General features: G+C 34.6%; 1 protein-coding gene across 1 annotated transcript in view; it reads right to left on the minus strand.

Annotated features, from left to right (window-relative positions):
• Positions 1-26,181, minus strand: part of BAZ2B (bromodomain adjacent to zinc finger domain 2B) — a 318,837-nt gene that overhangs the window by 91,470 nt on the left and 201,186 nt on the right. Inside the window, 8 exon segments of the mRNA XM_065931616.1 lie at positions 2,945-3,006; positions 3,122-3,214; positions 9,499-9,709; positions 21,142-21,243; positions 21,510-21,618; positions 22,406-22,466; positions 23,653-23,946; positions 25,516-26,119. Coding sequence (XP_065787688.1) covers positions 2,945-3,006; positions 3,122-3,214; positions 9,499-9,709; positions 21,142-21,243; positions 21,510-21,618; positions 22,406-22,466; positions 23,653-23,946; positions 25,516-26,119 — 1,536 coding nt within the window.

Consider the following 26,181-nt stretch of genomic DNA (forward strand, 5'->3'; position numbering starts at 1 on the left):
CTTGTGGATACCGAGGGATGACTGCAGTAATTTTTCATCGACTGTAAGGCAATCAGAAGCAAGAGAAGCAAACCTTATTCTATATAATTTGAAGTTAAATTTTTACTAGTATTTTTACATGCTTTAGGACAATAAGCTTTTCTTATTAAAATTTGAATACTTAGGTAATATCCTACATTTACTGATGTGCATGCATGCTCAGTTGCTAGTCGTATCCAATTCTTTGGAAGCCATAGACAGTAGCCCACCAGTCTCCTCTGTCCATGGGATTATCCAGGCAGGAATACTGGAGTGGGTTGCTGTTTCCTTCTCCAGGGGATCTTCCCGACCAAGGGATTAAACTGTATCTCCTACATCTCCTGCACTGGCAGGAAGATTCTTTACCACTGAGCTACTTGGGAAGCCCTCATTTACTGATATACTAATTTAAAAAGTTTCAAAGCTATTCATGGTGTCAACTTATATTCAAAGTCTATCAAGCTATTCAAATTATCTAGACAATTTATTGTTTGGTGACCCACCTCTTGAGAAACCTATATACAGGTCGGGAAGCAACAATTTGAACTGGACATGGAACAACAGACTGGTTCCAAATAGGAAAAGGAGTACATCAAGGCTGTATATTGTCACCCTGCTTATTTAACTTATATGCAGAGTACATCATGAGAAACGCCGGGCTGTAAGAAGCACAAGCTGGAATCAAGATTGCTGGGAGAAATATCAATAACCTCAGATATGCAGATGACACCACCCTTACGTCAGAAAGTGAAGAGGAACCAAAAAGCCTCTTGATGAAAGTGAAAGAGGAGAGTGAAAAAGTTGGCTTAAAGCTCAACATTCAGAAAACTAAGATCATGGCATCTGGTTCCATCACTTCATGGGAAATAGACAGGGAAACAGTGGAAGCAGTGTCAGACTTTATTTTTGGGGGCTCCAAAATCACTGCAGATGGTGACTGCAGCCATGAAATTAAAAGACGCTTACTCCTTGGAAGGAAAGTTATGACCAATTTAGACAGCATATTAAAAAGCAGGGACATTACTTTGCCAACAAAGGTCCGTCTAGTCAAGGCTATGGTTTTTCCAGTGGTCATGTATGGATGAGAGAGTTGGACTGTGAAGAAAGCTGAGCACCAAAAAATTAATGCTTTTGAACTGTGGTGTTGGAGAAGACTCTTGAGAGTCCCTTGGACTGCAAGGAGATCCAACCAGTCCATCCTGAAGGAGATCAGTCCTGGGTGTTCACTGGAAGGACTGATGCTGAAGCTGAAGCTCCAATACTACTGGCCACCTGATGTGAAGAGTCGACTCACTGGAAAAGACCCTGAAGCTGGGACGGATTGGGGGCAGGAGGAGAAGGGGACGACAGAGGATGAGATGGCTGGATGGCATCACCGACTCAATGGACATGAGTTTGAGTAAACTCCAGGATTTGGTGATGGACAGGGAGGCCTGGCATTCTGCGATTCATGGGGTCGCAGAGTCGGACACGACTGAGTGATTGAACTGCACTGAACTGAACTGAATCAATTCTTAAAAACTTGGAAGTAGAATACTTAGCTTTAAAATGAAGTGAATTTTAATTCAAGAAAGAGAACTTTCTAATATAGATATATAATATTACTGTGAAATATAGTAATTTCAGAAATCAAAATGAAAATAATGTACATATTTGTTGTTGTTTAGTCGTTAAATTATGTCTGACTTATTTGTGACCCCATAGACTGTAGCCCACCAGGCTCCTCTGTCCATGGGATTTTCCAAGCAATAATAATGGGAATAATGCCATTTCCTTCTCCAGGGGATCTCCCCAACTCAGGGATCAAACTTGTGTCTCCTGCATTGGCAGGTGAATTCTTTTTTTTTTTTTCAAACTTAAAAGGGATTTATTTGTGATTTCCTATGGTGGCTCAGAGGTTAAAGTGTCTGCCTCCAATGAGGGAGAACTGGGTATGATCCCTGGGTTGGGAAGATCCCCTGGAGAAGGAAATGGCAACCCACTCCAGTATTCTTGCCTGGAGAATCCCATGGACGGAGGAGCCTGGTAGGCTACAATCATGGGGTCACAAAGAGTCGGACACGACTGAGCAACTTCACTTCATATATATTTAGCTTGTAAATACAAGACTGTAAATGTATTAAGAAATAATTTCTGTTAAAGTTTTCATTGTGTTTCACTTCAAGTACTGCACAAGTTAAAATCTGATAAAGGATTTATATTCAGTGATCAGAAATTCCCCATCTCAGACTTTTGTTTAATGTGGTGGGTAACTTCATCATTTCAATAGACACCACCAGCAGGAAAGTCTCTCTTTTATGGCTTCTAGGACTTTCATTAGTTAGTGTGCATACAGTTCTCATTTTCTATATCATTGTCATTATCATTGCTATCTTCATCACTTTTAATGGGATGCCTGTGGTAGCTGAAGCACCTTTAGTTTCTCGGTCAAGGGGGAAAAACCCAGTTCCACTGAAAGTGTCTTGTCTCTGGTAGAAGAGTACATATGCTGCTTTGGACACAATCTGGTCTTCAGATGCAGCTGAGACATTACTGTCATCAAAGTAGTACCATTTTCCATCATCTTTATTTTTTGCGAAAGCAGTATAGTGTGCTCCTCCCATTCCTCCATAGTGGTTGGAAACAGCAATCAAATTATAATGGCGAGGACCTGCATTTGGATTAATTAGGAATTCTGACATATCCAAATCATTGATAGGAAAATCAGCTAAGGTATCCAACTTGTCTCTCATGTATCGATTATAACAAAATCACTTGAGATGTACCACAAGTACTGGAGGCAGAGACCATAAATCCAATTTCTTTGTGGCAGGTGAATTCTTTACCAGTGAGCCACCTGGAAAGTCCAATACACATACAGAAATATACATATAGACTGCAAGACAATGCCTGTGTTTTAAAAATCAGTTCCAGTCAATAAACATACCTGTTGTTTCATAATCTTTATCTGTTCTTTTTGCTTTCGCTTCTCCTCAGCAGCAATTATTGCTATGATGAAAAATCAAAGCACAGATAGCATCAGAAAAAGAAAAAAGAAGAGATGCCTCTTGTGAGTTACCCAATACTCACTCTCCAAGTTGATGCTACCATTTAAATCACGAACCTTGTTGTTTTTTAGCTTCTTTGGCAACCCGAGCCTGTTCCTGCTTCTGCAGTTTTCTCAAAAGCTTTATTTGTGCTGCTTGCCTGGCTATTTCTGAAAAACACAAAATTTTAAGAAATGTTATTAACAACTTAATAACAGCAAATTAATAACAACATAAGTGCTCTCCTAAAAACAAAAACTGCAAAACTGGTATCATCATGAAGGACATGATTTTTAAGAATACTGTCAAACGTAACATTAGCCACTCAGGAGGAAAATGGCAGAAAATGTCACATTCGTTTCCCCTAGAAATTGCCAATTTTTCATCAATATGACCCTATATATAGAATAAGAATGATGCTTCTCTTAATCCTCATCACAGAGGCTAATATACAAACATTTTTTTCACATTTCGTGTAATCATCACTGAGTAGAAAAGTAGCTGCTAATATGTAAAAAAGTGATTTAGCTTCAATCTTAACAGTAATATATAGAAAAAGAAAAAGAATCCAATATAGACTAAAGTCTCCCAAACTAAGCATTTCAACTAGTTATATAAATGGCATAAGTTTATGAATCTATTGATACTTTCACTAGTGAAGGAAAAAGACTAAATCTCCTAAAAAAGAGAGAATGTTGATTTCTCAGAACAACCTAGTTCTCATACTTTTTAAGGACAAATGTATGAAACTGGGATAGAGTTACATAATTAATGGTCCCAATTCTTCATCTCTTCCTCTATCTGTGCCATTTGCAATGTGGCTTTGTGGTTCCACTCACCAAGATGTGTGAGGAACATTTTTTCTTGGACCTTGATTTTGAGTTCAGTCATGTGATCTGCTTGGGCCAATAAAATGCTAGCAATGTGATGTAAGCGTAAGTCTGAAAGTGTACTTGAACTCTTTATACCACTACTCCTATGCCTTGCCCTTTATTGTGAGGACATATCTGGATTAGGCTGCTAGAGATTGGGAGCTAGTTGATTCCACAAATGTAAACAAGTCCAGTCAGGATCAGCAGAGATGTCTAACTGCCTAATTTAACACTAGCTGATTCTATCTGCACAAACAATTAATGCTTAGGGTTGTATTTTCCACTGAGGTTTTGTTGATGGTTCTTTCGCAGCATTACTGTTGCAAGAGGTAACTGATACAGAAGGTATGTAATGTCATGCTTTCTTCTGCTGGCAAACTTGATCAGAATATTTCTAATTATAAAAGTGGTGGATCATAATATCTTTCATAAAATCATTTTAGAAAATACCCCTCTACATGAGACATTGTTTTCAACCTTGTAGCAGATGATTAATTTTAAGAAATTTATTTATTATATTCACCAATAGTGAATATGATCAGGTAACATCTAAATTACTTGAGCTCTACTAATAATTTCTACCATTTACTGAACTGTCGTATTAAATTTACATGATTTTGTTTAATCTTCATAACAACCCTATGAGACAGTCAACATTATGCCCAGGGTCACTAAGGGTCACAAAAGTTACACAGCAGACTTAAGATACATACCCTGGACTTTCTGACTTCATAGTTCATATTACTACTTCTAAAGTTTAGAAGTATGTTACTACTTCTAAAACCTTTAAAGCAATTTGAGTATCTTGAGATTTTCAAAAGAAACATAACTCTATGTCCTTGTAACAGCTAAGATGAAGTTGCTTACTAAGGCTGATTTTCTATCATTAACACTTAAAAAAGGAGGCAAGATATAAGAAGGTTTGATTTTATCCAGGAGACTTGAAGGATAGAAGCTGATGCTAGCACATCAGTTCAGTTCAGTTCAGTCGCTCAGTTGTGTCCAACTCTTTGCGACCCCATGATTCTCAGAATATGCCTCCAACCTTTTAATAAGTTTTAATATTAAGTAGTTTTGAGCTTCATCAAGAATTTCTGAGCCACATAAAAAGAAGTCTCCTGTTCATGAAACACTCTTGGAAATCAATATGTATGTATAAACTGGGCTACAGAATTAGCAAACTCTGATAATAATACATATGAAGGACACTGCTTTCATCTATGACAGATCCAGATAAACATTTTTTTTTACATTTAAGAATTGAAAGTTTTCACTAAACTCTGCTATAAAGACCAAAATCTGCCATAAAATGTAAAGGTGTGTTGCAAAGCGTGTTAGTTACTCAGTTGTGTCCTACTCTGTGCCCATGGACTGTAGCCTGCCAGACTTCTCCGTCCATGGGATTTTCCAGGCAAGAATACTGGAGTGGGTTGCCATTTCCTTCTCCAGGGGATCTTCCCAACTCAGGGATCAAACCTGGGTCTCCTGCATTGCAGATGGACTCTTTACCATCTGAGCCTCCATGGAAGCCAAGTAGTTAAAAAATATATATTTTCTAGAAAATGTGGCATAAGTACGATGCTTTATTCTCAGCTAAACTGATGCTCTCTAATAGCAGTTTGGCTTATAATAAGGAAATTTTTATCATCTATATAGGTGTATTTTTGTATATGAATGTATCAATTTCAAACTCCAAAAAAGTTCACAGTAATTTAAAAAAAAACTAGAAAGCTCAACTGATATTTTTTCATTTTAGCAAGGAAGATACAATTTGGATTAATCATTTAAAATGTATGCAGCTTAACTTTTATATTACAAACAGTTAGAGAAAATATGAAAAAAAGCATATTAAAAAAAAAGAAAAAAATAAGTTAATTAGGGACACTATGAAGGAAGGAGAATGAGTCAGAGACCTATAAAATTCACTCAGGCTCTGTGGAATAAACAGCTTCCAATATCTTCTCATTTATTTGGTTTATGTTTGTTGAATATATTATCAATTATAATGAACACTTGAAATATTAATTTGAAAAATATTTTTCATGGATGAAGAATTTGTAAATTTCAAAGAAAAAACTTATTTTGAAATAAAGTTTATTTTCACTTTGAATTAGGGCTACTCTACGTATACCACATTTCTTTGATTTTAAGATGCATTTTTAAACATGTCTAAAATCACAATGTGTCTAAAAATTGGCAGCATTTTGCTTTCTTAGTGGAACATCTGAAATAACAGGACTTTATTATATAGACTAGGGCATCTCAGATTCCATAATGTATGAAATGGACAGATGTTACTAGATATCTTAGAAAATTTGAGATATGAATGGTATTGACCAGTTAAGAAGCAGGTTTATTAGACAGGTTGAAAGTTTTTTTTTTACATTCAGATTTTGTCAAATTCCTATATGTATTCTCTGAGAAATTAGACCTCTCATTTCACAATGCTTAAAAGTACAAAGTTTGCACGTTGTTTTTTTTTTCTCTGTTTTGAATCTTTCTCCAAATTAAGTCCAGTTGTTTAGCCTAGTTGAATCCTTGTATGAAACAGAATCATACAGAATCCCTTCAGGTAACCCCCTCAAATTGTTGATGTAGAAACCTTTTAGAAATAAAAGAGGGATAGTGATTCATTGCTATTTTCCTTTCTTCCCAAGGAAAAAGCATGCATATTATACTACATTTACTTGTATATATTAATAATTATTTATTTACTGCTAAATATTTAACATTTATATGCATGCAAGAAAGAACATATGTACACAATAAGATCAAATGTAAAAGAATTTGCAAAATGCAACATAATACAACAAGGGAAAAACTATGTAATAGAATACAAACCAATTTGAAATCTTGAAGGAGAAAAAACATCTGAGTAAAAGTTGAATAATTAACTTCCAATTAGAAAAAATTTAGTTCATTTTACAAATATAAAGTTGCCATTTTGGATACTAAGTATTAATTGCTACTTGTATAAGATATGCAAAACATACATGAAGAGTCCATACTTTGGATATCAGTTAATTTCAAGTTTTCTTATTTTACACACAAAAAGCAATGCACATTCCCCAGTGTTACACGTTCTTCAGAAAAGACAGTGGTTTACTGACAATACTAATTTTAAAAACTCATCAAGTATGGCTCTATTAGTTAACATATTAACTTAGCCTGGTGGGCTGCCATCTGTGGGGTCGCACAGAGTCGGACATGATTGAAGTGACTTAGCAGTAGCAGCAATTTTTCAGGGGTGATAGGTCTTAAAAGGAACCAAGCAGAGTAACGTGAAAAATATTTAATGAACATACTATGGCAGATAAAAACTTATACAACATTAAGTTAAATGCCAGGCAGTTAACCTATATGCCATTTGTGGAAGTATGAATTAGTGCAATCTTTTTGGAGATAATATTTGTCTATTTACCCAAAGTGAAAATGAACATATGTTTTGATTCAGAGATTCTATCTCTAGAATTTTATACTATACATAGGCACACCTTTAGAAGGATGTGAAGATACGTGTAATGTGTACTTACTGCAGCATTGTTTGTGATACAAATATCAAGAAAGAGCTACAACAGTCATCAGAAGACGACTACTTAAATGAAGTATGGTAGAATCATACATAGTATCACTTACTATTCAGCCATTAAAAGAATATGGTTGAGTTTTAAGTGCTGATACAGAAAGATGTTCAAGATAAATTAACTGGAAAAAAGACAAGATGAATAGTATATACACTATAAGCCATTTATCTTAGACATCAAAAAGGATATATATGTAGTTGTTGTTGTTTAGTCGATAACTCATGTCTGATTCATTGTGACCCCATGGACTGTAGCCCACCAGGCTCCTCTGTCCATGGGATTTCTGAGGCAAGAATACTGGAGTGGGTTGCCATTTCCTTCTCCAGGAGATCTTCCCTGGAATTGAACCTGCATCTCCTGCAGTACAGGTGGATTCTTTATTGCCACACCACCAGGGAAGCCCAATATATGTAAAACAACATATTTTATATGCATATGTACACATATGAGTATTTGAAGACATGTGTGTGTAGGAGTGTATGTACATATTACTGGATAGACTAATGAAATAATTGTTAGTAATGATTCCACTCATTAATATTTTTTACAGAAGCCATTCTGTTCTATGAGTTTTTGTCATAGACATTTATTTTGTAATAAAAACAAAAGAGCTACAAAGAAGTCAATATTATGCTGCTGTTTACAATAAACAAATGTCATGCTTTTCCCTCAGAGAAAACCCATGAGAAGTAAAATCCTGTATGTCTTTTAAGTCAGTTCTTATTACCAAACCTTTATTTTACACTGCTGCTGCTGCTGCTAAGTAGTGTCCGACTCTGTGTGACCCCATAGACGGCAGCCCACCAGGCTCCCCCGTCCCTGGGGTTCTCCAGGCAAGAACACTGGAGTGGGTTGCCATTTCCTTCTCCCATGCATGAAAGTGAAAAGTGAAAGTGAAGTCGCTCAGTCATGTCCGACAGGCTCCTCTGTCCATGGGATTTTCCAGGCCAGAGTACTGGAGTGGGCTGCCATTGCCTTCTCTGTATTTTACATTTACATATGTGTATATATATGCTTGTTAATATAAGGCACCAACATGTATGCTGATGTACACTCAGACAGTCCTCACAAGAAGAGGCTTCCCAGTTGTAACTAGTAACTTAAAGCAGGATTATTTTCTTTTACTCAGCTTTTTCTGTGTCAGACATAGCCTTGGAACTTAATGTTAATAATTTATGTACAATTTTGACTCATAAGTACATCTGAGGTTATTATGAGTACCTTGTGCTTGATAGTGATACCTTCTGGTGGTTTTAAAATAAATATTTTTGAATTAAAACTACTACTTGGGCATTTTGAAAATATATGTAATATGTGCACACTATAGAAGAACCCAAAAACTGGGGTTACATACCAGTAATTGGAGTTCTCTGACTGAAAATTTACTCCACAGATCCACATATCTTGGAGTTATTCCCTTGTACCACCGCAAGAAATTGGGGGCTGTTAAAATGAGAATTTCCAGAAGGTTGGCACAATCTTAAGGCATGTGCCAAGTACTGGTAGATTCCTTTTCAGTGCAAGCCTTAAAAGCTTGGGCTTCCTGGTAGCTCAGCTGGTAAAGAATCTGCCAGCAATGTAGGAGATCGGAGTGCAATCCCTAGATCAGGAAGATCACCTGGAGAACGGTAGGCTACCCACTCCAATATTCTTGCCTGGAAAATCCCCATGGACAGAGGAGCCTACAGTCTGTGGGGTCACAAAGCGTCAGATATGACTGGGTGACTAAGCACACAGCACTTAAAAGCTTATCATCCACCTTTGTAATTCTAAACACATAGTATGTTGTGTTTATGAGTATGGCTCTTCAAAGGAGCTTACCTAATCAAAGAACTCCAGTTACCAGTGGGACTTCTTAATTTCCTAGTTTTAGTCTAACACAAATATCTCCTTTTCAGAAACTGTGAGCAGTGTCAATCATTCATAAGTCAAAAATATAAGAAATATTTATACTTTTTAATGTGATTATTACAATGTCAAATACATTATGTTTCTTACCCTGAGCTTGCAGTTTTCTTAGCAATTTGGCATCTGTGTTATCTAAAAATTCAGTGCTGCCAACATTTGGAGGCCGACCTTTCCGACGTCTCATCCTGGATTCCTCTCTTGCTCGCTGTCTATCCGGATTTGGTGGTCTTCCTCTACGACCTTCCATTGCCCTGATACGGGGAATGACATCCTCTTCTTTCAAAAGACACCACTGCATTCCCTTTTAATTAACATTTTACAGAAATAATATATTATAAGCAAAATAAACACAAGTGGTCAACATGTCAGAAATAATTCTAGGAAAATTCGCAGATATTTTGAAGTTTATAGAGCTATTACAACATTTAGGGATTTTACTTTTTAAAACAAATTTATCTTTAGAATTATTCATGGACTTGGCACATTTTTTATATTTATAATAAATTCAACTTTAAATACAGAGATTTCTCTCTATATATATATACATGTATGAACATATAAATAGATACATATTTAAAAATCACCATTTCTGAACTATAATGACCATAATGTTGGCAGATATTTAAAAATATTAGTTGTGTGATGATACCTCTATGGATTTTTCTCATGGACTATCAGTTAAACCAAACATTAAGCTATCCAAACAACAGATGAAAGCTCTCTTTATAGAAACAATATAGTTAATACATCCAAGAAAGAATCTAAGAGTTAACATGTCAGAATTTTGCAATACTTGATGAATTAATCAAAGTATTGAACTTGAATGGTTGACAACCACCAAAAAGAAAGACAGCTAGACAGACATAAGTCTCCTGATGGAGATTCAATTCATCACCTATAAATTAGTCTTGCCCTCTCACAAAGGGAAATCAAATATATATTACACTTAATTACTATAACTTCACAGGAAAAAAAGGGTGAGAAGTATATGTTTAACTACACAGCAAATCCAGTCTAGGAAATTCTACAAACTTCAACAATTTATTTAACAAATACATTTCAAGAAGTAAAGATAAAAAAAGTACCAAAAAATCCCAATGTGTAGACCTTATCTAGATATTGATTTAAACAGACAAACTGTTCAGAAAATTATGGCAATTAAAGGACAATTTAATATTTGAACAGTGACTATTATTTGAAATCAAGGAACTACTGTTTTAAAGTGTGATAAAGGTACATTTGAGATTTCCCACTGTAAGCCAGCTGATGGAAACACATTTACCAGCATAATGCTAATGTATTATAGGAATAATCCTGTGCAGTGTGTAGATACCATCATAATCTGGTTTTCATTATCCTTTGTATGTCAATCAAAACAAATATATTATTGTTTGTGATGAGTTGATTTTCTCTTAAAAAACAACACTATTTTACTTTATTTATAGTTCAAATCAATAGGTTCAGATATTAGAAAGGCACCCTTTAAAAATAATCCTAAAATAATTCACTTATTTCTTATTTCTTTTTAAAGAAATAACTCTTCTAGTGTAAAATTTGAGAAAATGTTTTAAATGTGCCTTTTTTTCTTAAAAAGAATCTCAAATTAGGAATTTAGCTTGAACTGCTGTGGGCAATTCTGCAACCAAAAGTAATCAAAAGTTCTTGAGTTATATTTTATGCCATGATACCTAAACTTGGAGCAAGGATTCTAAGAATATCTCACTCAAGAGGTACAAAAAATATAAATACCACTTCTGCTGCCATAATGGATGATGATTACATCCCACATTTCAATCACTGTGCTTAGTTCCAGGCATTTCGATTATACTATGTTTTTTAATCTTCACAACAGTATTATCTAATACAGTGGATTTTATTGTATTTACTTTACAACTGAGAGAATTCAAGCCCACCTGAATAATTTCTTAAGGTATGGAGGCAACAAGGAACCAAACTATGATTTGAACCCAATTCTCTCACTCTAAAACGTGTGCTCTTAACTACCACATGTACTTTTTTAGTTGATGTTACAAAGATGTTATTAAACTTGATAAATGACTGAACCCAATATTCAGTCATTAAAACACAGCTAAGATTATGGCAAAGCAGAACTGAGTCAGAAAAAAAATTAATGAATATAATCCACGTATAAAAAAATATCTATACTAACCCTTCTCAGTAATTTCCAGGTAAAAATAATTTCACAAATTAATTCTGAGGAAAATAAGGATTTATTTTTGCTGAGATTTCAATGAAGTCAACAGAAACAAGCGTTGTACTAGCTCCATTTTCATACCATAAACCACTAAGAAGGAAGCCATGAAACCATTTTTATGTTCACCACAATGGGAAGCTTTATTAGTTCAGGTTTTCATTTTTCTATTATGCTGTTAGGCACCAAGGCAGTAAGCATCACATAAATTGAAAAATATAAAAGTGACATTTGTGACACTTGGAAGTAGAAGAGAAAGACTAATAAATGAGTCTGTAAAGGAATCTGCATTCAGTTTTTAAGGTACCTTATTAATAATAAAATCAACTTTTAGCCAAGATTTAAAGGGGTTTGATCTGTTTCTCTATTTTTATCCAGGTACAATTTTACACTTATGTTTTATTCAGTTTAGTGCCAAAAAAGAAACAGAATATGCTGGTGCCCAAGCTTACCAGACAATATAGTGACATTGTCATTTACATTTTTGCCCTTGACATTTCTAAAGTAAATGCTTTCTAAGGGAGTTGCATATATTGGACTACATATAATGTCTTTTGATTCCTGGATTTTAGAAAATAAGAAATGGATTGTTAGGAATCTGAAGTGTATGATTTAATTCACTGAGTAGCCAAAACTTATTCAACAAAAGAAAGTTAAAGTATTACTTTTTTTCTTAGTTTAAGAATAATATTAGTTATTTTCATGAGAAAAATAAGAATTTTGTTGGATTTCCATACAACTAACTCACAGTTTAGCATTATGTCTATTTGTGCCTACTTTATGGTGTCAGAGCTTTATATACCATAAACTTTACAGCACAGGGATTCTTAATTTTAATAACAAAGTTTATTAATATCATATACTGAACAACACTTGAAAGATGTTAAAGAGTAAGAACAGTTACCTATGCGTGGAGATGAGTGTCACCAATTAAAATCAGTTGAGAAAGACATGGTTTGATACAATTGTTTCCACAATGCTGACTATGCTTTCCAGTTACTCATAGTATGTTACCCTCAAAGACTTAGGACTGTCAAATATCTCCTTTCTACACTTGGATTCATACAGTTGGCTTCCTAGTATAGGCCCTTGCCTAGCCATCAAAAATCCTACCTGGTAGATTAGTGGCATAAATCTCCAGACTTTTAGTTTTTTGGTACTGATCTCTCATGTTCTCAGTGTCCATATATGCCCACAGCTATGCTGTACTTACTAGGCGTGACAGTTAACAGCAGAATTGATTAGAATCCTGGTTGTTGACTCGCAATCTTTTGTTCTGATTTGAAAACTAAGTGGGTTGGAGGTGGCCTGCTGCAGGGCTGGAGGCACTGAGTGTAGCAGTGGGTGCATGGGACCTTTTGAAGGAGGTCACCATTATCTTCATTACCTTTGCCATGGTCTGGCCCAAGGTAAATAACAGGGGGAACACAGCCCCGCCCATCAACAGAAAATTGGATTAAAGATTTACTGAGCATGGCCCTGCCCATCAGAACAAGACCCAGTTTCCCTCTGTCAGTCTCTCCCATCAGGGAGCTTCCTTAAGCCTCTTATCCTTCACCATCAGAGGGCAGACAGATTGAAAACCACAATCTCAGAAAACTAACCAATCTGATCACATGGACCACAGCCTTGTCTAACTCAATCAAACTATGAACCGTGCTGAGTAGGGCCACCCAAGAAAGATGGGTCACGGTGGAGAGTTCTGACAAAACGTGGTCTATTGGAGAAGGGAATGGCAAACCACTTCAGCATTCTTGCCTTGAGAACCCCATGAACAGCATGAAAAGGCAAAAAAAAAAAAAAAAAAGACACTGAAAGATGAACTCCCCAGGTTGGTAGGTGCCCAATATGCTACTGGAGATCAGTGGAGAACTAACTCCAGAAAGAATAAAGAGATGGAGAAAAAGCAAAAACAACACCCAGTTGTGGATGTGACTGGTGATGGAAACAAAGTCCAATGCTGTGAAGAGCAATACTGCACAGGAACCTGGAGTGTCAGGCCCATGAATCAAGGTAAATTGGAAGTGGTCAAACAGGAGATGGCAAGAGTGAAAATCAACATTTTAGGAAGCAGTGAACTAAAATGGACTGGAATGGGTGAAATTTAACTTAGATAACCATTATATCTACTACTGTGGATATCTAGCTACTTAGAAGCTATCCCTTAGAAGAAATGGAGTAGCCCTCATAGCCCTCAACAAAGGAGTCCAAAATGCAGTACTTGGATGCAATCTCAAAAATGACAGAATCTCTGTTCGTTTCCAAGGCAAATCATTCAATATCATAGTAATCCAAGTCTATGCCCTGATCAGTAATGGTAAAGAAGCTGAATGTGGATGGTTCTATGAAGATCAATAAGACCTTCCAGAACTAACACTGCCAAAATATGTCCTTTTCATTATAGGGGACTGGAATGACAAAGTAGGTAGTCAAGAAATACCTGGAGTAACAGGCACATTTGGCCTTGGAGTACAGAATGAAGCAGGGCAAAGGGTGATAGAGTTTTGCCAAGAAAACGCACTGGTCATAGTAAACACCCTCTGCCAACAACACAAGAGAAGACTCTACACGTGGACATCACCAGATGGTCAAAACTGAAATCAGACTGATTATATTCTTTGCAGCCAAAATGGAGAAGCTCTATACAGTCAGCAAAAACAAGACTGGGAGCTGACTGTGGCTCAGATCATGAACTCCTTATTGCCAAATTCAGACTTAAATTGAAGAAAGTAGGGAAAGCCACTAGACCATTCAGGTATGACTTAAATCAAATCCCATATGATTATCCAGTGGAAGTGACAAATAGATTCAACGGATTAGATCTGATAGAGTGCCTGAAGAACGATGGACAGAGGTCCGTGACACCGAACAGGAGGCAGGGATCTAGACCATCCCCCAAGAAAAAGAAATGCAAAAAGGCAAAACGGATGTCTGAGGACGCCTTTAGAAATAGCTGAGAAAAGAAGAGAAGCTAAAGGAGAAGGAGAAAAGGAAAGATATACCAATTTGAATGTAAAGATCCAAAGAATAGCAAGGAGAGATAAGAAAGCCTTCCTCAGTGATCAGTACAAAGAAATAGATGAAAACAACAGAATAGGAAAGACTAGAGATCTCTTCAAGAAAGTTAGAGATACGAAGGGGACATTTCATGTGAAGATGGGCACAATAAAGGACAGAAATGGTATGGACCTAACAGAAGCAGAAGATATTAAGAAGAGGTGGCAAGAATACACAGAAGAACTATGCAAAAAAGATCTTCATGACCCAGATAATCACGATGGTGTGATCACTCACCTAGAGCCAGATATCCTGGAATGTGAAGTCAAGTGGGCCTTAAGAAGCATCACTACGAACAAAGCTAGTGGAGGTGATGGAATTCCAGTTGAACTATTTCAAATCCTAAATGATGATGCTGTGAAAGTGCAGCACTCAATATGCCAGCAAATTTGGAAACTCAGTTGTGGCCACAGGACTGGAAAAGGTCAGTTTTCATTCCAATCCCAAAGAAAGGACATCACAAAGAATGCTCAAACTACCGCACAATTGCACTGATCTCACACAGTGAGAACATTACTAGCAAAGTAATGTTCAAAATTCTCCAAGACAGGCTTCAACAGTATGTGAACTGTGAACTTCCAGACATTCAAGCTGAATTTAGAAAAGGCAGAGGAACCAGAGATCAAATTGGCAACATCTGTTTGATCACTGAAAAAGCAAGAGAGTTCCAGAATAACATCTACTTCTGCTTCATGGACTAAGCCAAAACCTTTGACTGTGTAGATCACCACAAGCTGTGGAAAATTCTTCAAGAGACGGGAATACCAGACCACCTGACCTGCCTCTTGAGAAATCTGTATGCAGGTCAGGAAGGAACAGTCAGAACTGAACATGGAACAGACTGGTTCCACATTGGGAAAGGAGTACGTCAAGGCTTTATATTGTCACCCTGCTTATTTAACTTATATGCAGAGTACATCATGAGAAACGCTGAGCTGGATGAAGCACAAGCTGGAATCAAGATTGCTGGGAGAAATATCAATAACCTCAGACATGCAGATGGCAGAACCCTTATGGCAGAAAGCGAAGAAGAACTTAAGAGTCTTTGATCAAAGTGAAAGAGGAGAGTGAAAAAGTTGGCTTAAAACTTAACATTCAGAAAACTAATATCATGGCATCCAGTCCCATCACTTCATGGCAAATAGATGGGTAAGCAATGGAAACAGTGGCAGACTTTATTTTTCTTGGGCTCCAAAATCATTGCAGATGGTGACTGCAGCCACGAAATTAAAAGACCCTTGATCCATGAAAGAAAAGTTATGACCAATCTAGACAGCATATTAAAAAGCAGAGACATTACTTTGCCAACAAAGGTCCGTCTAGTCAAGGCTATGGTTTTTCCAGTAGTCATGTATGGATGTGAGAGCTGGACTATAAAGCAAGCTGAGCACCGAAGAATTGATGCTTTTGAACTGTGGTGTTGGAGAAGACTCTTGAGAGTCCCTTATACTGCAAGGAGATCCAACCAGTCCATTTTTTAGGAAATCAGTTCTGAATATTCATTGGAAGGACTGATGTTGAAGCTGAAAGCCCAATACTTTGGCCACCCGATGCTAAGAACTGACTCATATGTAAAGACCCTGATGCTGGGAAAGATCGAAGGCGGGAGGAGAAGGGGATGACAGAGGATGAGATGGTGGATGGCATCATTGACTCAATGGAATGTTTGGGTAAACTCTGGGAGTTGGTGATTGACAGGGAGGCCTGGTGTGCTGCAGTCCACAGGGTTGTAAAGAGTCGGACACGGCTGAGCGACTAACTGAAGTATTTGAAAAAATTAACAGCATTGCTGTCTTGCCCGTGGCTCTGTGTTGCCCACTTTTTTGTGAAGTCTCCCCTTATTCCTTATCAACAAAACCCTGACTATAGCTGAAGAACATTTTGTTTAGTGTTTTATCTTTCTCAGACAATAAGCTTCTTTAAACCAGTGATCATAACTTCTATTTCTTTTGTACTCTTCAGTTTTTCTATGTATATTAGTTTTTCCTGAAAGCAAAGCCTTCAAGTTCATTTCTGTACTGATATGTGTTCATACTTTCTTTATGGAAAATCTATTTAGGGAAAATTTATTTGGGAAAAAAATGCCTGGAACATTAAACATCTGCCAAAATATTAATTTATTAAATAAGAAAAAGGCTGTTTTCAGTATGAATGATATTTCTCTTTTCTCAAGGAAGTAACACATTAAAAAAAAATCTTAAAAAAGTACATCTCAAACAGAGAAAGCAGTGTGTTTTTCCTAAGTCACTTTTAACTTGATCCTTCTTTGCATGTTTTCTTTTCTTTGCTTTTTTGGCCTGAATACAGTAGACATTCAATGACCTTTGCTAGTGAACTTCCTGGTTTAAAAAAATAAACTTAACTGTTATATTTATGCTTAAATGTTTTGTTTTCTACAATTCACAAAAATACTTTGCAATGTAGATTATCATATATTTCAAAATAATCTTTGCCATTAACATTTTGGAACCATCATGTATTTCTAATAAAAATGTGAATATTTTTTACCTTTTTACCTAACAATCGTATTAAGGGAAATAAAAGAAACCCTATTTTATATTTACCAAAATCTGCCTACTCAACCTTACTGTCTTTTATTCTGACACTCAAAAACAAAATAAAATGAAAACAATCATAGACATTAGGTCCAACCAATCCTTAGAATATGATGGAGAAGTCTACAAGAAATATATTTACCATACTGCCTTTTCGAAGGAGTTTCACTGCCTAAAATAGTTAAAAAAATTTCATAAAGAAGGTAGCCAGGCTACGGTATCATGTGACTATAAAGAGTTTATGGTTCATTTTATTTCATGTAATCTATCATCCTTAAAATCATGATTTTTATGGAACCTGGTAGGAAGTGTTTGGTATCTAAGATCAGTAGATACTAACAAGTAGCCAGTTTTACAAATCTCTCACCACATTTGTAGACTGAAATAAACAAAACTGATAATGGATAGATTAACCCCACCCCCCCACCCCCCACACATACACTCCAATTTCTTTCTTATTTAATTAACGGCTTCTCTTTTTAATTTTAAAAAGGTAATAGTTAGATTGTTGTCATTTAAAGATGAATTTACTAAATTTCAATAAATATGAACTCTCATGGTGTTGTTGTTTAGTCACTAAACAACAACCCTTTTGTTGTTTTTAATATTTTAATTTTAAAAAGGTAATCGCTAGATTGTTGTCATTTAAGGATGAATTTACTAAATTTCAATAAATATGAACTCTTATGGTGTTGTTTAGTCGCTAAATATCCAACCCTTTTGCAACCCCATGAAATGTAGCCCGCCAGGCTCCTCTGTCCATGGGATTCTCAGGCAAGAATATTGGAGTGGGTTGCCATTTCCTTCTCCGGGGGATCTTCCTGACCCAGGGATTGGACCCGTGTCTCCTGCATTGGCGGGCAGATTCTTTACCACTAAGCCACCAGGGAAGCCCCATGAACTCTCAGACCTCTCGTTTTACTATACTATACACAATGAATCAATACTTTCAAAAAAGTTTGCTGTTAATAAATATATGTATAATCATTGTCTTAAGCTCAGAAATACTTTGTCAAAATAATTAACATTAAATAACTCTGCTTCTCTATTGCAGATATTATTGTCTAAAAAAATTATCATTTCCTAAATTTCATCTGCAAAACATAGAGTATCACTGCTGCAAGTTTTTGAAATATCTTGAACAAAATTAGAACTTATAGAACTGCTGTTGCAGTTGCTTTTTGGTTTTGGTAAGTTTAAGAGAAAAAATATGATGGAAGAAATATATTTTCTAACGCAAATATTTTATTAGGAGAGTGATTAAGAATACTGATGAATCTATAAATATAGCATTACATTTGTAATGAAACACCCAAAATAAATATATGTAGCTTGGAAAACTGTAGCAGTAACATTTAAATCATTATGTAAAATTTCCATGTATTTCGAAAACTGAATGCTTAGCTTTTTTGGATTATATGGGTAGATGTAATTAGTTTTAAATAGGAAATTGTTTTTCACATTATAGATGCAACACAAGCAAATTTTAGGAATTATGAAACATGTAAGAACACAGGTAAAAATAAGATCCACTGTACCACCAACCATTACATCCATTATTAAATTTTTGACACATTTCCTTTCAGTCTTTAAATATGCATAGTTTTATTTTTCAATTTACGTACACCATCAGACCATTTATACAATTTGTATAAAGGCTGACCTATTATAAACATATATAGATCATCACTATTTGAAAAAAGGGTCTTTGTCTCAAATTATATTTTATATCTTCTACAAAATTTAAGCCAATCAAAATTATTGCACATTAAGATACTTTAACAAAGATATGCAATCTTTATTCATTTTCACATAAAATTACTATATAATTATATACATTTCTAATTAACCATATGCTTACACATATTGATCATACACTAAAAAAGTATGTTTCTTTAACTACACGCATCTTTAATGAAGTAAACTTATTTTGATTACTTACCTTTAATTGTTGTTCTCTAAAAGTATCCTGAAATAAAACCAACTTATATTTTTTAAGTTGAGAGAAGTATTCTCAAAATTGCTAATATTTTCCCTTAGCAGGCTGCTGAAATGTTGGCAGCTTAACGTAGTCTCAATCTAATAATTCATCATATTTCCTTGATTGGAACTGATCCCTCAATAAGACAATATGCTTTGGAAAACACTGAATATGTTTAATAAAAACTGAATGGATGTCAAAGAACATTCTGCTCTGCCTAATAAGGCTTCATAGATTGAGTCTAATTACCACTGATAACAAAACTAAAGTCCTTTATGTACTGGATAGCAATTAGCCTTCCTCTCTAGAATAAAATTCTATTTAACTTAAAAACATAAAGATATCATTGGCATACTTAAATGAGATAAAGTTATATTAACATGAATGAAAAGATTAAAAAATGGGAATTTTTAAATAAAATCATTATTGCCTTCTGATGTGTGTGACTTAAAAACTATTCTGCTATATATGAAGTGTACAAAATAACACTGTAGTTCACAAAAACTCTAAGAATCTGGTAAGTTACACAGATTTATAAGTTGAAAAAAGAAAAGTCCTACAATATATTTCTATAAACAAGTTAAACCTCAGATGAATTTGTTTTGGCATTTTAGAATTACTAGTAAAGAAACAAGTGGATGTGGACGTAACTTGCTTCATAAAAAGTCGTGGATGACAATGGAAAATAGGTTACACAATGAATGTAAAAGATCACTTGTCAGAAATCTTGAGTTCAGTTAGGTTTCTACCTGGTTAAGATTGTGTAATCTTGGAAAACTCCCTTAATCTTTGAGCTCTCAAAATGAATGAATCTCTTGAAGAATTAGTAAGTAATTTTCTACTTCTACAACTATAAAATAAAGGGTAAGATAGTATGGAGAAACTTGCCCATTCATAATAGAAAATATTCATCACCAGAAGAAAATCTTTCTGGGCATTATAGTGGGAAAAAAGAAAAGTTCAATCAAGAAGGAAAATACCAACTTCAGCTGGCTGAGCATTTTAACCCTTTAAAACATTTTCATCCATATGATTTCATTTTAACTTCATCATCATCCTATGAGGCAGAAGGAAAATTATGATTGTCTCTATTCTGCAGATAAAGAAACTGAAGTAAAAGAGGGCATGATTTTGTTGTTTGAAATCATAAAACTATTTCATGGATTAACAGGAATCTAGATCTCCTCACTCCATAACTAGGACTTCTTTCAATGGAGATAATAGAGGGAATAAAAAGCACATGTAGCTGAATTTAAGTATGGAATAAAGGCAAATCATTAAAGGAAACACAGGAAATGAGGTTTTAGTTGTAAGTTCTTTGTGGTGATTGGTGAGGTTATGTACTTAACCCTTAAATTCAAAGAAAGCTGTGGTGATATTTTCATAAATGTGTATAATTATTTAAAAATTCAATTTCTGCAAAAAGAAATTTCATTCATCCACTATTGTGGAATTCCCCCTAACGCCATCAAAAAATTATCATACTTGTGACAATGGATCATGTAGTATGGCATAATAAAATGGATAAGTTCCTCCCCAAAACTAAGGCATATCTATCCTCTCTTAGACTGACTTTATAACAATTTTTTCCTATTCAAATTTTTTTTAATGTTTACCTTTCAGGGAACTAATGTTTTCCTATATTTCTCATGAACATGCAGATACTTCTATACCTGTATAAACTATCAAAATTAATGACAGAATTAACAAACGAGAAAAAGTTTACTTAAATTTGAAAAAAAAAAGTCAAAGCTCATTATTGAAACACAGTATATTGAGGCCTTGTGAGTGTCTACCACAAAGTTATATGTATAGTTATAAGAATTAACTAACAAAAGGCAATGTTCCAGAGTGTAGTGAAATTTACTTCATTTAGGTTATGTTACTACTTTTTGGTTCAAAGACTGTACTTTTTAAAAAGTGGATACCTGCGGTCCATCTCTGGCTTCATAGAAGTCACCCACTCTTATTTTTGCACTGAAGCTGAAATTGTCCCTTGAGATATCCATTATTCCATTTCTGCTGAGATACTGAAAAAATCACATATTTTTCCACTTCAGGTTTTAATAATTACAACCCAGCTTTGATGTATAGCTATCTTCAGGACACTATGGTTTTGTATACTCTATTAAAGGGCTATGGATTTAACAGGAGATCAATTTAGGTTAAGCACATTCATTAGTCTCACACGAGAGAATATTTTGTGTTAAAGAACTTTGAGAAAGGAGTGTACTTTTTTTCCCATAAGCAAGCTTAATAGGCACCAAATGTGTATTATTTGGTGAAAAGTATGTACCTTTATTACTTCAGGGTACTGCCTAAGTTTCTTTCCACATGGAGCATAATATGCTACTTCTCCTTGAAGGCGCCCTCCAAAGTTTCTTATTCTTGTCTCTCTCTGCCAGCTACACATAATAGAAATGAGGGTTATAACATACTTAGTTTTAAGACAATGTTTAAAAATAAAAATTTAAAAAACTTAAGAACACATGCTCTTTATACAACACAAAATATACAAAGAAAAATATAAACAGCCAGCCATACAATACAGATACATTTACTATTAAAATAATGGAGAATTTTACTAAGTAATTCAACTAAATTTAATCAAATTCAGTTTACAAATATTAAAATTTTTTTTATATGCCAGAAATCACACTGGCATGACTCTGGGTATTTGGACATGTTCAGTAAAGTGTCAGGGTGTATTGAATTTATATTTGAAAAGCTTTAAATGAGAAGAATAGAGCAAACTTGGCTCTCTGCTCTTTGGGGATCACAAAATTGCAGTGTGAAAATTCTCAGTTCCTATTCACCCATTTAAGCCAAACTCTGCTCAAATCTTTCAGTTTTACCTACAGTGGTTTTTACCATCCTTTAAATCTTCACAACTTCTGACACTCTTAACTGTGTCCCTGCTCTTTGCCGAATGATTTGCTCTTGCAACTTTTTCAATCACATTCCCACCTGGGTGCATATGATCCCATCCCAGCTCTACCACACCTAAACCCAGCAGTTAGGCTTAATTTTAGTTTTCTGATATATCAACCTCAGATATATCAGCTTTGCTCTTCTGCTTTAATAAATACTATGCAGTATATTCACTTCTGTTAGTAACAGTAGAGAATGAGAAATCAAAACATGCATAAATATGTGAGGCAAAAGCATAAAGATAAATCTTATTTTGCATACCCATATTCCAAAGGAATACGCAGTTCACGTTCATCTGTTACTCTTCTCCTTTTGGAAGTGCCTTCAAGAAAATTCAACCAGTTAACATAAAAGATTAGTTTATATATATGAAAAATTTTTGATAGTTTTGAAACTTTTCTTCGAATAATGTGTCTTAATGACTTGAATTATTTAGTGTATTTCTACAGTTTGTACACTATTTTTAGATTATTTTTAAAAAAACACTGTATAAAGTAGAGGGGTTTTTTTTTTCCTTTGGTCTGTATGACATAATAGCTAGTATTTATTTCTCTCTAATGAAAAGACGATGAAAGTAAAAAGGTAAAGCTTTCCTCTCATCTTGTTATTAAGGAAATGGCTAAAGTACGAGGAAAATAGCAGATAGAGGTTTTAGGAAACTATGTACAGTTGTTTTCTTTGAAAATTTGAGTTTTAAGATGTTGAAAAATTTCAACAGTTGGATCATACATTTAAAAATAATATAACTTCTATAGCCGTATAAATCCATAGCCAAAAGCACTTTAATTAAAGTACAAAGAATAGGATTATAATTACATGGAAAATTTTTCATGACAAAGATCAAGCTTCACCAATAAAAATGGATACATCTTAAATAAGTTGGATATCATATTGGTTCATGGCAAATGAAAACAAAACTAGGAATTTTCAAGAAAAGAGTGACATGTGTAAAACAATATATTATTTTACAATACATGCTTATATTTTCTTAGTTATTGAATTGAGAATAGAGATTAATTTGAGAGTAATAATGCAAAACTTTTTAAAGAAGACTCTAATAGTTTATAAAAGGTCAAATAGGAAAAAAGATATGGCATGTTAATAAAATACTACTACTACTCACTAATACAAATGACATTGGCTATGTGTTGGGCAGACATGCAATTGTATCATAAGAAAAAAAGTGAGCTCATTTTTGTAAATTACCAAAAAAAAAAAAAAAAAGTCCAACTGTCGGTCAAATTCTAAATTCTAGAAGTATAAACTGAACATAAAAACAGGAGAGTATTTAAACTCAAGAGCTGCCATCAATCAGGTTTTTAAATTGGAAGCACAGAGAAAAAAATGCTAGTGAGTCATATCCTTTGAAAATACACACTGACCTTTCTTAGTCAACCTAAAATCTAGCCCTTGATTCCAATGAGATCATCCCCAGAACACTGTATAAATAAGAATTCTTGTTATGGTTTGATTTCTACTTCACAATAATAAAAATAAAGTGTAGGTACCAGAGTGTGGACTTGAAGTAAGTGTGGAAGAAGGTGTGCCAAGAAAAGCAGGTGACTGGGATTCAGAACATAAGGCAGCAGGAGCAGAGCCTGGGGCTTTTGCTATGTGGAGGTTACGAGGTGTTGAGTGAGCTGTGAGATTGATGGAAGGGCTTTTGACAGAGGAAGCTGTTTTATTCAGTTTCATTGAAGTTTTCTCTCCTTCAGTATCACTATCTGATTCATCTTGGTCTTTATCATCATCATCATCATCTTCTGATCCTTCTGTATCTGATTCTGAATTACTATCTGATTCTGGGAAGTAAAAGAAGCATTTGTATATTATAACTGGATAATCACCAACAGTTTGCAGTTTGTATCTAAATGGAATAGTTCAGGAATCAGCATTTGTGACTGAGAACTCAAATGAGCAACTTTCCTGAAGAGTAAATGTAAAAATTACTATCTTAAAAGCTATTTGAGCACAAGGTATGTAGGCCATATATCCTTAAAATTCTTCATTAAAGTAACTGTTTTACTCAAATCATAAAACTTGAATCATAAAACAGTTCTTCTCACATGACACTATTCATATGATGAGTTTTCAAAATTATTTTCAATTTAATAAAGATAGAGGAAACAGAATTTTATTATTTAAATAAATAGATGTCAATAATCTGAGAAGGACACAAGGTTCAGTATGCAGAAGAGAACTCTAGAACTATCATCATCCGTTCTTCTGGGTTTTGAGGCAAAAAAAAAACAATTTTGGTGGAGAGATACTTGGCTTTGGGGCTGCAGTTATTCTATTTGTCAAGCTTCTCAGGCTTCACAAAAGATAGTATTGCAGAAAAAACTGTGTGGAATAATTTAATGATTTAATAATTTAAGTTTGTGCTAGCAATGTAGTCCTATAAATTTGCATCTACTCCTCTAGATATGTAAAATCTAATTACACAAATGATACTAGGCCTGTGTTTTAATGGTTCCCAGAACAACAGCTTCTGTGGAATTGTGTTTTGTGTAGTACTAGTTACCCACATCCAAGTTCATTATAAAAGTTACCTTTGAAAGCTATTAATACTATGTATCATGCAAAGTTGTATTTATGGGAACCCTGGGAAAATATATTATTAGGAAAAGTTGTTCTTACCCTGAGCAAGTAGGTTGTTTTTACCTTATAGATATTTTTAAAATTGTATAATTGACTATATTTTCCTACTTATATTGGTAGGTAGAAAATTTAAAATTGGATTTGTGGCTGACCAGGAGCAAATTCAAAAACTTTTATAATATGTATCTCATCTTTGTATTTAAATTTTAAACTATCTTATATTTTATTTTTCAATCTTCTGTGGAACAAGAAAGAGAGTTAAAGGGAAATAAAACAAGAAATTAAAAAAAAAAGAAATAATATCAGGGGGTACTCTATATGTTATTAAATAAATTCTGTGGTGCTAAGAAATATTCATAGAGATTTAGGCCTTTTAGTATTTTCTGAATGACTGAGTAATATTTTGCCTTTCTTCAAAATATCCAGTGACACAATTTAACAAGTAGCAGAAGAGATGAAAAAGAAAGGACAAATGAGTGGTCATGAATTAAATGAAAATTAAGCAAGTTTCTCAAGTTCTTAATTCATGAATTACTTATATTCATTTTAAAGTTATTTGTTTAGTGTTAAATGAATAAGTTGAGAACTGAACTTAGGATTTTCAATCTCAATTATTCCTTTACTTTACCACTCAGTATAGAAAGGCACAGAGCTGCATGAAACAGTGAATGACAACAATTTCAAATCTGTGGATTTGAAGAACCTCTTTAAAATGTTTTGGTTCACATAGCATTTAGAGAAACACTTTAAACTTAAGAACAGAAAACAACCTGATTGGCTGTCATCAGAGTCATCATCTTCATCATCTTCCTCATCTTCTTCATCGTCTTCCTCTTCATCCTCATTGGAATCTTCAGAATCTTTGCTACTAAGAACGTCTGAATCTGTTCCTCTAAACTGCTCCACTAAAGACTTTGCAGGATGAGAGTGATGCTGCGTTTTGACTGTGTTTACACTGTTGCTAACCGATTTTTCCTTCCCTTGACTATGCAGTATGGGAGAGGGAGAGGGAATGACAGTGGTCTGACTGCCAGGGGTTCTTCTTCCACTTGTACTCAGATTTACAGGTGAGGAAAAAGGGGTGCTACTTGCAATAGCAATGTTTTCATTAATCTTACTCTGCATTTTAGTTTTGGTAATAAGTGCCAGAGGAGCTTCTTGAATGACACTTTGAATAACTCCATTTGGTTGGTGATTACCTAAAAGTGCATTTGTCAAGAATGGATTAGGGTTGCTGTTTTCTAATGTTTGTTTTGGATGTGCTGGTGAACTAGAGGTTGGTTTTGGATTTGACAAAGCTGCAATAACCTTCTTTAGGCTCTTAGATGACTCCTGTTTCTTTAACTGAGCTGGGAATGTCTGTTTATATTGTTCCTGTTGAAACATAAAGTAGAATACAAAACAATAATGTATCATAAGAATAAAGACTACTTTTT

Source organism: Muntiacus reevesi, chromosome 3, assembly GCF_963930625.1.
Source record: "Muntiacus reevesi chromosome 3, mMunRee1.1, whole genome shotgun sequence".
NCBI classification, from domain to species: Eukaryota; Metazoa; Chordata; class Mammalia; order Artiodactyla; family Cervidae; genus Muntiacus; species Muntiacus reevesi.